The sequence below is a fragment of the Myiozetetes cayanensis genome, unplaced genomic scaffold (genome assembly GCF_022539395.1).
Source record: "Myiozetetes cayanensis isolate MyiCay16 unplaced genomic scaffold, myiCay2020 scf4, whole genome shotgun sequence".
Taxonomy (NCBI): domain Eukaryota; kingdom Metazoa; phylum Chordata; class Aves; order Passeriformes; family Tyrannidae; genus Myiozetetes; species Myiozetetes cayanensis.
In genome coordinates, this window is record NW_026087631.1 from 347272 (window position 1) to 361383 (window position 14112).

Here is a 14112-nt window from a genome sequence, read left to right on the forward strand (position 1 = left end):
GAGCTGGGCGGGCCCGGCGGAGACGGACCCGGCGGGGAGATGGACCCGCTGAAGATGGACCCGCTGAAGATGGACCCTCTGAAGATGGACCCGCTGAAGATGGACCCTCTGAAGATGGACCCGCTGAAGATGGACCCGCTGAAGATGGACCCGCTGAAGATGGACCCGCTGAATATGGACCCGGCGGCGGAGACGGACCTGACGGGGGAGACGGACCCGCTGAAGATGGACCTGCTGAAGATGGACCTGCTGAATATGGACCCGGCGGGAGAGACGGACCCGGCGGGGGAGATGGACCCGGCGGTGGCGGCCGAGGCGCTGCGGCTGCTGCGGATCGAGCCCTCGGCCGCGGGGCCGCGCTCGGGGTGTGCGGAGGGGCCGCTCTCGGTGAGTTCGGCGGGGCCGCGCTCCGGTGCCCCGCTGACCCCGCTCGGTGCCCCGCTGACCCCGCTCCGCCGCCCCGCTGACCCCGCGTCCCCCCAGAGGAACGCGCTGCGGAAGCGCCGGCGCTGGGAGCGGGTCGTGGCCGCCCGGCGCGGGAAGCGGCGGCAGGAGCGGCAGCGCCGGCGGGCCCGGCGGGCCCCGGGGCGCGGGGACGGGACGGGGACGGCGCTCGGCAGCGGCCCCGCCGGGTCCGAGCAGCCCCTGCTCCCTCGCGGGAGGGCCGCGGCCGCCCTGGCCCGGGAGCGGCTGCTGCAGGCGCGGGCGGCGGGGCCGCGGCTCTGCCTGGACCTCGGCGTGGCCGGCGGCATGAGCGAGAAGGTACGGGGGCTGCCCGGGGGGACAATTCGGGGTTCCTGGGGGACCCGGGGGTTGCTCGGGGGTCCCGGGGACGCTGCACCCCGCATGTGCCCGTCCCTGCCCCGGGCAGGGCACCGAGAGCCCGGCGGGACCGGCCCCCGGCAGAACGCTGGTGTGTCCCCGATCCCACCCGGGCCCCCGGTGCCGGGCACAGCGCTGGTGTATCCCCGGTGCCAGGCACAGCGCTGGTGTATCCCCGGTGCCGGGCACAGCGCTGGTGTATCCCCGGTGCCAGGCACAGAGCTGGGGTGTCCCCGGTGCCGGGCACAGCGCTGGGGTGTCCCCGGTGCCGGGCACAGCGCTAGTGTATCCCCGGTGCCGGGCACAGAGCTGGGGTGTCCCCGGTGCCGGGCACAGCGCTAGTGTATCCCCGGTGCCGGGCACAGAGCTGGGGTGTCCCCGGTGCCGGGCACAGCGCTGGGGTGTCCCCGGTGCCGGGCACAGCGCTGGTGTATCCCCGGTGCCGGGCACAGCGCTGGTGTATCCCCGGTGCCAGGCACAGCGCTGGGGTGTCCCCGGTGCCGGGCACAGCGCTAGTGTATCCCCGGTGCCGGTGTGTCCCCGGGCCCGCTCGGTCCCATCCCGCCCCGTCCCCAGGAGAGCGGCCGCCTCGCCTCGCAGATCCGCCGGCTGTACGGGACGAACCGCCGCGCCAGCCGCCCCTTCTGGCTGTGCCTGACCGAGTTCGCGGCCGGGACGCCGATCTACGAGCAGTGCCTGCGCATGAACGACGGCTTCGAACGGTACCTGGTGAGGGCTGAGCCCTGCGCTCTGCAGCACACCCGGCAGCCAGCACAGCAAAAACACCCGCGGTGGGGACTCCTGAGTCCCTCGAGAACTTGAATCTCATTTAAAATTAGATAATTGTTGCTGTTCTCCCTTTGTCAAACCACACCAAGGACTTTTGGTGAGGAGAGAATTTAATGGAGTTTGAGATATGTGTTGTTCACTGCCCATACAGAAACATTTTCCAGTTGAAAAAGGAAAACCCAAAGCCAGTGTTTCTGTAGGCGTTTATACATCCAAACAGTAGTGTCAGTCCCAGGATATCTCTGTGTCTGGGAGGGAGTTTTGTTCTGACAGATGGACCTTGGGTTGATGGGCTGCTCCTCTCCCTGCCTTGTGTTTTTCAGATGGATACAACTCCAGAGAGTTACCTGGACCTATTTCCTTTGGATGCCATTGTTTATCTCACTCCTGACTCTGAGAATGGTAAATATTTCACATGCTTTAGGCAAGGGCTAAAGGTTGAATGTTAGGATTTTCTTTTTGAGGCGGTTTTGTGCCCCAGGCAAGTGGGTTCCTCTCATTCCCTGTCCCATACTGCACAAGACATGCTGTGTGCTCAGATCTGGTGCTAAATCTGCTCCCAAGGGACCCATCTGTCCCCGGGCCCCAGCCCCCGGTGAGGGGGCTCTGCCCACTGCTGTCCGTGGGAGTGGGGTCTGCTGGGGGAGCAGCATCTTGCAGGGTTCACTGCTGCGTGGGGCTGAGCCAGTGTCCTTTCCTAGTCCTTGAAGACATCAGTCCGGATAAGGTGTACGTGCTGGGAGGGCTGGTGGACGAGAGCATTCACAAGGTGGGTGTTGCCTGCTCCATTTCCTCACGAGAGCAGAGATATCCCAGTGGTGTTGCTGCCATCATATCCCTTTTCCCTCAAATCCTGCCCAGACCCAGCAGCGAGCTGTGCCAGGCTGCAGCAGTGCAGGTGCCACGAGGCCCAGGGCAGGTTTTGGCTCTGTGGCTGCTCATGCCACACGTGTGTGAGGACGTGTGGCAGCTGTCTGTGTGTCCCTGCAGCAGCTGACCCTGCAGAGGGCACGGGAGCAGTCCCTGCAGACAGCCCGACTCCCTATCCGCGAGTACATGGTGAAAGCCCCCAACTCCAGGAACTACCACTCAGAGACACTGGCCATCAACCAGGGTGAGGGGCTGCTCTGGGGCTGTGCTGGGGCTGGGGGAACATGCTGGAGTGTGGTGTGATCCCTGCTGATCCCTGTTCCGAGGTCTGTGTGCTCCCTGGGGGAGCTGTGCATGAGGCAGGGGACAGTCTGCTGGGGGGATGCTGTTGTTGGTACAGGCCATGGGAGGGTGGGAGTTTGGGGCTTTGTGCCAGGCTCAGCCCAGGCTCACAATGCCAGGGAAGGTGTTGGTGTCCTGTACCACCTTGGGCTGGCACACTTGGTCACAGCAGAGGATTGCAAGGTGACTGCAGACAGGCTCGTGTCCTGGGCCAGCTCTAGAAAGTTCTTGCCCCTGAGGTGGGTGGGGGCTCTGTGTGCCCAGGGGAGCCCTGAGGTGGGGTCTCAGCACCCAGGAGTGATGTTGGGAGCACAGCAGGTGTGGCCCAATACAGGGGGTACCATCAGCCACACAGACAGATGGCACAGGTCAGGCAAAATAGTGACCAAAGGCACCTTGCTATAGTTGACACAGAGTCCACTTTGCCCAGAGCTCCCTAAAGTCCTCTCCAAAATACCTGTCTGCCCGTAGGTGGGCTGCCTGTGGCACAGACTCTTCAGGTGTTAAAGGGGAGACCCTCTCTGGGTTAGCTGTCATCCCTCCCTGGTGTTTGGTGAGTGTGTAGGGCTGCTGGCACAGATGTCAGAGCACATGTGTGACTCAACACCTCTCTGCTCCCGACAGTCTTCGACATCCTGTGCACCTACTACGAGACGCGGAACTGGCCAGTGGCCCTGAAGGCTGGAGTCTCTTCTGGAAAAGGCTACGTGCTACGGGAGGCAGCACAACCGGTGGAAACACCCCAGCACACTGCCACCCTTGGAAACTCTTTATTTTGTGGTGAAGAGCTGCACAGGCAGGAGGCACCGGCGTGACTGGGCACAGGGAGCACAGTCACTTGTCAGAGCAAGGGACCTTGTCAGAGCAACACCTTCTACCTCAGCAGTGCCACGCTGGACAATCCCCATCACCCTGGGCAGGAAACAAGAGCTGGTGGAGCCTGGGATCAAGTGAAAACTGAATTCAGTTTTGCTTCTTTGCAGCTGTTTGTTTGTGACTCCTGCACCTACACTTGTTCTGGGACAGGGAGGAGAACTTTGAGGTGTTTCCTTCATTGTAGTTAAACAGTGAGTAATGTGAAGTTAGGATTGCAAAGCTTATGGGCGGGGAAAATCCCTTGCCATGGGACAGGAGAGTGCTGCTCCCACAGGAGAATGTGGGATGGGAGGCAAGGGCACCATGTCCCAACAACTTAAATCCAGTTGAAGACTTGGTGAGTTGTTGAAGCCTGTAGCTAGTCCTATGCATCTAATCTAAAATAAAACGTTTAGATCCCCATTGTGTCCTTACAGTTACTATATGTGGTACCTTGTCATACATGACATGCACAGGTGTGTCCTGCTGGCAGGTACCTGGGCTGGGCTGCGCCCTGCACAGGGCAGGGACACGTTCCACAGCACAGCAGGAAGCATGTTTGTGCAGCTGTGTCCATATGTTACCTCAGCCATCGCTGCCAGAAGAGACCCAAAGCCTCACAGCCACCGGCAGTGAGACCTGAAGGTTGTCTGAGGTAACTATGGTTATGTGTTTTCATTTCTTTTCACAGCAAGAGTGTCTCATACACCTGGAGCTTCTGCCCAGGTCAGGCTGTCAGAGGGGCTGCAGCAACAGCTGTTGGGGGGGCTGTTGTGGTTTAACCCCAGCCAGGCGTTAACCTCTGCTTATCCCCAGGTTAACCCACAACAGGGGCTCAGGGTGTTGTGGTGTCAGTGGGGGCTGTGCCCTGGGGGCTCTCGGCAAGCTGGAGGTGGAGGTGACCACCTTGGGCATCCCCGTCTGAGGGCACTGCAGTGCTGCCTCCTGGGGGATGCGAAGTGAGACCACCTTCACAGCTCACACCTGGTCAGGGTGAGCTGCACCTGGTGGGAGTGGGGACAGAGGCTGTGGAAGGGTCACTGCACAGCTCTGACAGTGGGGCTTGGTGGTTCTTTCTGGCAGACCCAGAGCCATGAGTAGCACGGGGTGGGGGGTCAGTCAAGGACTGTCTCATGCATCAGCAGACAGAAAGAGAGTTGCTGCTGACACAGGAATTGCAGTGGAACAGAGGGAGATGGTGCTACCTCCCCAGCCTGGGACAACCCTTCCTGCCCTCACATGGGAAAGTGGTTGAATACAGGATCACTGCATTCCCTTGGCCACAGAAGGTGGGCAAAGCCACTGGGGGTCCTTCACATTAGGCCAGGGTGGGTTTTGATGTCCCATAGCCTGCCTGGGGAGCCAGGAGTGGGTGAAAGGCAGGCCAAAGGGGTCCTGTCCTTCCCCACAGGTGACAGAAGGTGGCTGAGAAAACACCCTGAGAGAGGACACCTGCATGGCCTCTGGGAGGCGAGGGATGAGCCTTGAGCATGACACACATGCCACTGCCGTGCTCCAAGAGCACCCTTGGGCACAGCACCTCTTGGGGAGCCCAGCTCTCCGCGGCACCTCTTGCAAAGGACCTGGGGCTGTGGGGCTAAACATCGCCATGGGGGAGAGCCTGAGGTGGGCAGAGGGCACACAACTGGGCTCTGTCCCCCCCAGTGCCCTCGTGTGCCCCTACCCAGCCTGTCACAGACAGGGGGGTGCCCTGAACTGCTGCAGGAGACAGAAGATGGCAGCTGAGAGGGCCATGTGCTGGCGGGCGAGGAGCTTAGCCCCCAGCTCCGGGCAGCCCTGCCCGTGGAGGTGCTGGTGGACAGCCTGCACCAGCCCCTGGTAGGTGCCCACCACGTCCCCCAGCGCAGCCCCCAGCTCCTGCTGCCTCTGCCTGCAGCGCCAGCAGTGTGTCACCTGGAAGCAGGTCACTGCCAGGTGAACCAGGTGGTCAAACGTTGCCCTCAGTGCCCGCTGCACCTCCGTGAGAGGCTGCTCTGTGCTCAGGAGCTCCTGGCAGCTGGACAGCAGGTCCCGGGAGGCCCAGCCCAGGGCCCCCTTACTGTCTGCACCCTGCTCTGTGCACTGATCTTGCAGGTGGGTTGCCTGGTTCCCGGAGAGCTTCCCCACAACCTCCTGGAGCTCGGCAGTGTAGGCCAGGAAGCGGGAGAAATCCGCGGGGCTCAGCCACGCCTGGTCTTTCAGCTGCCCGAGCGCCCGGACATGGGGGTCTCTCCCAGCCACGTCCCCACCCATGGACACCGGGAACCCGCTCACAGGGGTCCCGGGAAGGCTGCAGCTGCTGGCTGGGGGGGTGGTGAGGGGCCCCAGGAACGTGGAGGGGCTGTTTTCACGCTCCCCTTTGTCGGGCTGGTGGAAGCAGCCGATGTAGGGCAGGCGGCAGCCGCAGCTGTCGGTGCCACGTGGGGACAGAGAGCTCTGTGCTGGGGAACTGCCCTGGGGCCTCACCGAGATGGGGCAGGAAGGGGTCTGCTCACCCTCCTCCTGGTTAAAGCAGAGGAAGGAGTGTTTCACAGCCCTGTGATCTCCTGCCTCTTTCCCCAGTGAGGGAACTGGATCTGAGGAGTTAAACAGCTCAGGAGATGGAGCCAGGCAAGAGTCCTTCCCCACCTCGGGAGCCTGTTCCCTCGGAAAAGAAGCCTGTACAGACTGTGGCTGCTGTTGAGCCACGATCCCTGTGTTTCCTCTGGGCTCCCCATCACCATCACCGAGCCCCGAGCTGCTCACCAGCTCCTGCCCAAAGCCTGCTCCAGCTAGGGATGTTGGCACCTCCTTTCCCACAGCATTGGCCCCTGTGCACCCACTGGTTCTCTGAGAGGCTAAAGGCTCAAGTGGGACATCCACCCTCTCTCGTGCCAGGCTGAGTGATGCGAGGTCTGTCCTCACCCCAAATGAGAGCCAGGAGAGGCGGGTGAGAACCCCCGAGGCACCACAATCTGCCAGGAGCTGGGCTGCATCTGGAAACCCCACGTGGCCCTCGTGCACTTTCCGCAGGGCCTCCCCGTTCACCACCTGTGGGCTTCTCACGTGGGACTCGGGCGTGTCCCTGCTGCCCTCGGCACAGCAGCTGCCACCAGCTTTGCTCTTCTGACAGAGAGCCGGGAGCTGCCCCTGCTCCTCAGCCGCCTCCTGGGCAGGGGCCACACTGGGGCCAGGAGCCAGTGGTGGCAAGAGTTCACCAGCAGGGCAGGTCCCCTCCTGGCCACAGGATGGGGTCATAGTGCCAGCCTTGTGCTGGATGACCATCACCTCGTCCCCCTCCTCCAGCGCCCCTCGGGCCAGCCAGCCCTCAGTGGGCACGCAGCTTCCCTGGCCCAGCGCCCTGGCATCTGGATCCAGTGGGGAGCTTTCCTGGGCAGCTTCGCTCTGTCCTCTGGGAAGGGTCTCATCTTCCTCACCTTCCCTCAGCAAGGGGGGGTGTTCTGGCAAAAGGCTGCTGTTTTCCTCCCCACCCTGGTCACCAGGACAGCAAACCGCCGAAATGGATGAAACTACCCCTTCCATCACCGACTTTGTCTCCATGGTGTCAGGCTCCATCTCCAGTGGGTCACAGCAGGAGTTTGTGCCAGCAGTGTCCCTCTGGGCCCGGGTGGCCTCAGGAAGCCCCGTGTCCATGTCCTTCCCCAGGTCCTCCAAGGAGGGTTGAGCAGGCGGCCAGGAGCAGCAGCTCTGTGGAGAGCCCACGAGAGGCAAGGGGAAACTGACCTGGGAAGTGTAATCAGTTTTCAGGAAAGACCTTCTCTTCCTCAGGCTCTTGGTATACGTCAGCTCCTTCTCCCCCCTGTGCTTCTCCCTCACTGTCTGCCCTGGTGACGGGTTCTCCCCCAAGCTGTAGCACCTCAGTCTCTTGGGGATGCAGGAGGAGTTCTCCGTACCCTCCTGGGATGTCATATCATGGCCTGATAGCAAGAAAAAAACCACAGAAATCAGAAAACAGTTCCAGGTGGCAGAAGATCCTTATGTCTATGCAGTGGGCCAAAAAACCTCTCAGCACAGCACTTGGAATCAAAGACACAAATGTCCAGCAGCAACACCCAGATCCCAAGGGCCAGGGGAAACCATCTCCCATGATCAAGCACCTCCTCGGTGTCAGAGATGTCAAGGAAAAGGCAGAGTCTGTTTCTATGGGTACAAGCACCAAAGCCCAGGGTTGGTTACATGAGGGCTCTGGACAGTCCCCTCCCAAGTGTGCTGGAGTTGCTTCACCTGATGGCAGGTGTGGCTGTAACTCCCCAGTTAAATTTCAGGACAGCAGCAGTAACTACAGGAGCACTGCCCACAGGGGTAGAGTTATCATCAAAAGAAACATGGTCAGAAATTGCCGGCTGGATATTTAGATGACAAAAACTTCCAGAGATGACAGGTTTTTTTCTGAACGCAATAGAGTGACAATGCCCTAATGCAAAAGTCAAAACTGTTTAATGGCACAGATCAAATTCTTAAGAGGTTCAGTTAATACTGACAGAGCAGAAACAAGAATCCTTTCCTTTGTGAGAAAATACAATGACTGGGGAGTTGCTCAGCCTCAGGAATCCTTGATCCAGCTTCATAACACGTCCCTGACCTGAACATGACTTTTGATTTTGGGAAACAATGTTTTACAGGTTTTGGCTCTCCTCAGCTCAGAGGAAGAGAGCAGAGATTCCAGAATGCCACACTCATCTGAAAACTGACTTTTCCTGCGACCTAGTGCTTGGATGTGATAACAAATCCCCCTGCAGTGTCATTGTACACCTGCTCAGGAGTGGCTTGTGGAGAATGGGTGTTTGAAGGTCCTTCAAAAATCCTGGGGAAGGTTTTTTGGAGGGTAATTCCCTCAGGAAGACTGATGGGAGAACAGGCAGAACCCCAGCGCAGGTGGGAGGAAGGTGACCTGCAGGATGTGGGTTTACCTGCCAGCGTGTCCGGAGGGCTGAGCCTGTCGGCGGCATCGTAGAACTCCTCCTCGGAGCTGGAGTCGCCGAAGCCCGGGGGCGGCTCCAGGACGAGGTGTCCGTGCCCCGCGGTCCAGCCGTGCGTGGCGGGGCGGGCGCTGCCGCCGGGCGATGTGCCGTAGCACAGGCTGTAGTAGCCCGTGGTGTCCATCTCGGACAGCCGCGTCTCCAGCGCGCTCGGCCCCGCGCCCTGCTCGGAGGGGCTGCCCCCGGGCCCCTCCGCCGCCGGCACCTGCAGGAAGCAGAAGCGGTCCCCGGCCCCCGCCCCGCCCGGGCTCTCCGCGGCACACACGGGGACGAAGCTGCTGTCCGAGCTGCTCGTCTCCTGCACGGTCGGCGTGTAGAAGTGGAACAGCTCTGGCCCGGAGGAGGAACACGCTTCCAGCGCATCTTCCTCGAGTGCGTCCATGGAGTCGCTGGAGCCGCTCGTCTTGAACGCCCGGCTCTCGGAGTTGGCCGAGTCGGAAGCCTCGGACGTGCTGTCCGTGGCACTGTCACCCCCGTTCCCCCCGGCACTGCGAGGCTCCCCTGGCCCCTCTGCGCTGCCCTGTTCCGCAGGGTGGTCCCCGCGACGCTCTGAGGAGGATTCCAGCTCCCAGGAGTCTTCAGAGTCGCTGCAGGCTCGAGATTCGTACCCTGGGATTCAAACACACGCGTCAGCCGCCTCGTGCGGTGGGGAGGGGGATCAGCCTAAAGGGGAGGTGCAGCCACACCTCGGGGGTGTTTTTACCCCAGAGCAAACTCTAGCTGACCCCTTTCCCCAAGACTCGGTCTGCGACCCCCACGGGCCTGCCCCTATCACAGATTCACGGAATCTGAAGGTTGGAAAAGCCCTCCTAGATGATCAAGTCCAGCTTAATTCTATGTGGGTGCCACTCCACAGCACGACGGCACTGCTCCCTAGCGAGGCTGTTTCCAGGAGGGAATAACGCCTCCAGTGCTGGGAGATCCACCCACTGCCTCCCCATCCTTTGGCAAAAAAAAGGCTGCTTCTTTAAAAACCTTCTTCAGCTGAGACACGGTGCAGCTGCTGTTTTTTGTCTCCCCACGTAAATATGGAGGTGTTTGCATCCACAAAGAGTCTGTAGTAGCCGATAATAAGGCAGACGAGATCCTTTGCACTGTTTGATTCCAGTAGCAGAGTCAGCACCTGTTTTATTTGTTTTGGAGTTTGGGGTGGGGAGAAAAGAGAAAATGTTAAAATAAACAAATATTTTTACCACAGTCTGCAGGAACATGCTACACAATGGCAAGGCGTCCACTCTCTCCCATATCCCCCTCAGTCTGCTTTTGCAGGAGGCACAAAGAAGAGAAATCTATTCGGGTTTTTTGGCTTTTGTGCCTCTGATGGAGGAGAGCAAGAAGAATCACTTTTCTCCTGTAATTTTTTTTGTTCTTCCTCTGAGCTTTCTCTCCCAAGTCTGTCCTAAACCCTTTGTGTTGGTCACACCTTCGGCCCAGTGTAAGATTTTGAGAAGGTGGTGTGAGTGACTCCTCCCACACCCTCTGTCCCGTCATGGCAGAGCCACTCACCTTCAGGTCCTGCAGGTAGATCTTGACAGCGCTGACTTTCTCGGACTCCTTGCTGAGCTCCACCCTGCTGATGCTGGGGAACTCGGCCAGGTTCGTGATGATGTTGAGCTTGCTGTTGATGATCTGGCTCACCCCATGTTTGGCACCCACCAGCAGTGCCAAGTGTGACTGCCTGTCCTGCAGCTGTAGGGGCAGAGGTTAAAGAAACCTCTTGTGAAGAGAGTTCTTTTTCACTGTGAGGTTTAAGTCTTTCTAGTGTTTTTTAAAGAGTTTTTGAAGCCTTCCCAGATTTTTTGAATACTTTACAGCACACAAAATAGAGACAGGACTCGTTTGAAGAGCAAGAGTCACAGCTTTCAATTAGAATTTTTGTGCGTAACTATCACGTAGGCTGGTCTGTTATCCACTTTAACGGGACTATGCTGAGTTTCCCCAGCAGGGCCCCTGACCAACATGTGCCATGATATCTCAGGACAGGGAGAAGCAGTGTGACCAGCAGGGCAGCACACCAAAGCCAATTACATAAATGAACAGCTTGTACCATCATGCTGGCGTTGAAGATCTTCCCACCATACATCTTCAGCTCTCCCAGGATCTGCAGGTAGCTCAGGCGCACCTGGGTTGCTGTGAGCTGGTGCTTCGTTTGCCAAGAGAAGAAACATCATTTAGAAACAGGTACTGCAGGCTGGAAGACTTTCATGCAGGACTGTGCATCTGACCAACACAGTCATCTCAGTTTGGACAGGCCACAGGGGTGTCCAGGACCATCCCACATGGCCCACTGGGCATCCCAGAGCAAACTGCAGCAGGACACACAACGCAGGGAAATCAGGGAGTGTGGGCACAGACGAGGGAAAGGCAGGAGAAAAGCCCCAAGTGTTGCACAGGGAGGAGACCCGCAGAGGAGAGACACTCCCTCTTTGGCCCCAAGAGACACTGCTGCCATCCTGGGAGGTGCCATGACCTGGGGGTGACACGCTACCTTCTGCCGAGGGTCCAGCAGCAGCTGGTTCCGCTTCAGGTGGTAGCTGATGGCTTTCTTGATGTCCTTCCCCCTCATGTTTCGAAGCAGGGTGGGAGAGATGAAGTTTTCGATTCCCCAGTCCCTCCTGCCAGAGAGAGGGGAAGGGAGCACAGGGGGCCCTGGCCATTCTGACCCCCAGCATCACAGCACAGGGCAAAGGCACCTCACAGCCTCGTGGGGCTGTAACACACCCGGCAGCCTCGCCACTCAAATTCTCTGCTGTCTGCACCTGCCCCCAGGTCAGGAGAGGGGCTGGAGAATGTACACTGCCATGCAGAATGCCTGTTTTCACATGCTTTTACAGAAGTTAATTCGTAAGCTTTGTCAGCAGGACAGTCCCAACCTCCCCTCGTGACCCAGAGGATAGAGGTTCTGTCCTTGCACTCACCTTACCTTGATGGCAAGATTATGACATTTCAGATCCCTGGACCCAAAAACATGAGCCACGTGTGCTGCTGGGGAGTTTATGGAGCCCAAGCACTACCTACCCAGGAGGTAGGAGCACTGCAGCTGCCCTCTGCTCCCTGCACACAGCTGGGCACATCTGGCAGCACAGTGAGTCATCACACCGGTGTCTGTTGATTAACAACTGGCTCGTCACCAGCTCCTAAAGTGGGGGATTCTCTTTGGCAGAAACAACCTAACAGCACTGACCTGAAGCACAGCACACCTGCTCCTTGGTCATTTCCCCCCAGATTCCATTAAGTCACAGGATCTATCCCTTTTGCCCAAAGTGGGTAGTTCTGGCATGGTTCTGGTGAATGAAGAGATGTGCTGGCTGTGCAAAGCTGGTGATTATCTCCTCTCTCTCGAGCTACTGCAATCAATACTGGCAGGAGCAGCTTGGGTAATCATCACTGCGTGAGAGATCTGCAATTTTGAGTCCCTGCTCCAGTGACAGATCAGAACCTCCCTCTGTCTTGGGACATGCCCAGGTGTTCACTGTTCAAGTACTTCAGCAGGCTAAGGAAAGGGAGACCCATGAGGTGACCCTACCCTAAAATAACCAGCACAACAGAGAAGCTGCAGTCCCTTTGCATCACAGACAGTCTCCTATCCAGGGCCAAACACCAGGAAAACACTGAGCTGATGCCACTTTTAGGTGGCTCCTTCTTTCTCCAGGCTTAGTCACAGAACAGAACAGAACACAGAAATGTGTGAACTTACTCAATGTATTTCAAGGACACTTTCTGTGCCTGAGCACATGCGTAGATCCTCTCCTGGATGTGCAGAGCAGCCAGACGTAACGCCAGGCTGCACTTCATTTCCACAGCAAACCTTTCCTGGAGCACATCACTGCAGCTCTGGAGCAAAGAGAGCAGAGTTAGCTCAGGAAGAAGTCAGGATGAGACCGCTGACGTGACACCATGCGTCCAATTAAGGGTGCCACCAGGCAACCATACCAATTGATTCAAGAATTTAGGGCAAATTAAATTGAAATGCTCTAATTTGAAGTGTTCTGCATTCCACGTCCATGTAGCTGAGGCACACTGTGGTTTAAAGCAGGAAGGAGAATGGGGTGGGAAGGGGTTCCGAAGCACGGAACACCCCTGTGTCACCTGTAGGTACAGATATTCAAAGGCCACTGGGTCTTCCTGCAGGAGGTCCAAGGGGTCCTTGGGGAAAAAGCACACTCTGAAGAGGCACCGGTAGTCATGAGATTCTCTTTTCTGTACAACCTGCAACAGACACAGGGCATCACACCACAGCCCCTCCCTCCCTGACTGCACGGTGAGCAACCACAGGAATCACTTAAAGCTGCTGGCAAGGGGATGGTGCAGATTGTCCTTAGCAAGCACAAAGAGACTTTGCTAGTGCTTGTAATTCTCTCTCTGATTCTTTACTGGTTTTTGCTTCTCCCTGCAGTAGCTTGGAAGCCCTTTGACAGCAACACTTCATCAAATACCCACTGCTCTCATAGGCTTTGGGTCCATGGAATAACAGCAGGAGAAGGGGCAAACTGCTCTGCTTTGGAGCTCAGACACAAGGCACAGCAGTCCTAAACAGACCCCTGAATCATCACTGTGGTGTCAAGACTGAGTTATACATCAGCATATTTTATTCTGGGCATATCCTGCACAGCAGAAATCCTCAGGCACGTGTGCTCAGTGGTCTGACAGTGTCAGCACCAAGGGACTTGAACTCAGTGTTCCTTGTGGGTCCTCCCCAGCTCAGGATATTCTATGTATGATGCCATGAACACCTCTGCAGCACGACAGGTCATCAACCAACACACACCTCAGCACAGCTGTGACACCTGAGCAGGCACGTCCTCACAAATTGGATGAGCCCAGCATTACTTGCAGAGCAGCAGAATTAAACGAGCTCACCTCATGTTGACAGGACACCAGCTACTGAGGCAGAATTTAATCAAAGTGGCCCCTGGCTGGGTGGGTGCAAATAGCGAGGTGGTGCACAGCTGACTAAAGGCTGCTTTAAGGCTCAGACACTCCTTTGTGGATGGGCCCGCGAGAGAGGTGGCACAAAGGATGTGATCCACGACTGCTCTACACAGTCCAAGCAACATCAGGCCACGGGTACTGCTCTGCAGGGTCTCCAGCCAGGGCGAGACACTCCCAAAAGTGCCGTGTCTCCAGGGATATGGATGAAGGCCATGGCAGAAGGGGATGATAAGGCCGGGGACAGGGCTGGGCTCACCCCTCTGGTGACACCCACAGCACTGGGCTCTCTCTGCCCCTCTCTGGCCTCTGCTCCTGGGTGTCAGAGCCCCCCTGCAGGACCTGTGGGACACACCTACCTCTGCAATGAGCTCCTCCTCATGCAGCAGGTGAATATTGGCCAGGTTGTACTGCTCCTCCAGCACGAGGGCGAAGTGGGCGATGCTGCGGATGGACAGCTTCTCCTGCAGGGTCAGCACGATGTCCTGGGCAGGGGCACAGGGGTCACACAGAGCTCAGACACACG

The 14112-nt window shown here is 58.1% G+C and overlaps 2 protein-coding genes across 2 annotated transcripts in view; one reads left to right on the forward strand and one right to left on the reverse strand.

The window, feature by feature from the left end:
- On the forward strand, nucleotides 1-4101 carry TRMT10B (tRNA methyltransferase 10B). Its single transcript, XM_050329068.1, has 7 exons — nucleotides 1-387; nucleotides 484-762; nucleotides 1399-1551; nucleotides 1935-2013; nucleotides 2313-2380; nucleotides 2602-2725; nucleotides 3448-4101. The coding sequence occupies exons 1-7, from the start codon at nucleotides 40-42 to the stop codon at nucleotides 3636-3638; spliced, it is 1242 nt and encodes a 413-aa protein (XP_050185025.1). The 5' UTR covers nucleotides 1-39; the 3' UTR covers nucleotides 3639-4101.
- FRMPD1 (FERM and PDZ domain containing 1) overlaps nucleotides 4095-14112 on the reverse strand; it is a 26852-nt gene continuing 16834 nt past the window's right edge. The window contains exons 9-17 of the mRNA XM_050329069.1: nucleotides 13946-14071; nucleotides 12747-12866; nucleotides 12355-12491; nucleotides 11146-11272; nucleotides 10705-10800; nucleotides 10164-10346; nucleotides 9633-9780; nucleotides 8589-9266; nucleotides 4095-7595 (exon numbers count right to left, since the gene is read on the reverse strand). Of these exons, the coding sequence (XP_050185026.1) occupies nucleotides 5371-7595; nucleotides 8589-9266; nucleotides 9633-9780; nucleotides 10164-10346; nucleotides 10705-10800; nucleotides 11146-11272; nucleotides 12355-12491; nucleotides 12747-12866; nucleotides 13946-14071 (3840 nt within the window). The 3' untranslated portion in view covers nucleotides 4095-5370. The remainder of the gene's footprint in view (nucleotides 7596-8588; nucleotides 9267-9632; nucleotides 9781-10163; nucleotides 10347-10704; nucleotides 10801-11145; nucleotides 11273-12354; nucleotides 12492-12746; nucleotides 12867-13945; nucleotides 14072-14112) is intronic.

Bases quoted from the DNA above. Each gene is read 5' to 3' on its own strand.
- TRMT10B (XM_050329068.1), top strand. From the start codon at position 40: ATGGACCCGCTGAAGATGGACCCGCTGAAGATGGACCCTCTGAAGATG. The intron at 763-1,398 runs GTACGGGGGCTG...CCCCGTCCCCAG, and splicing joins CCGGCGGCATGAGCGAGAAG to GAGAGCGGCCGCCTCGCCTC. The intron at 2,381-2,601 runs GTGGGTGTTGCC...GTGTCCCTGCAG, and splicing joins TGGACGAGAGCATTCACAAG to CAGCTGACCCTGCAGAGGGC.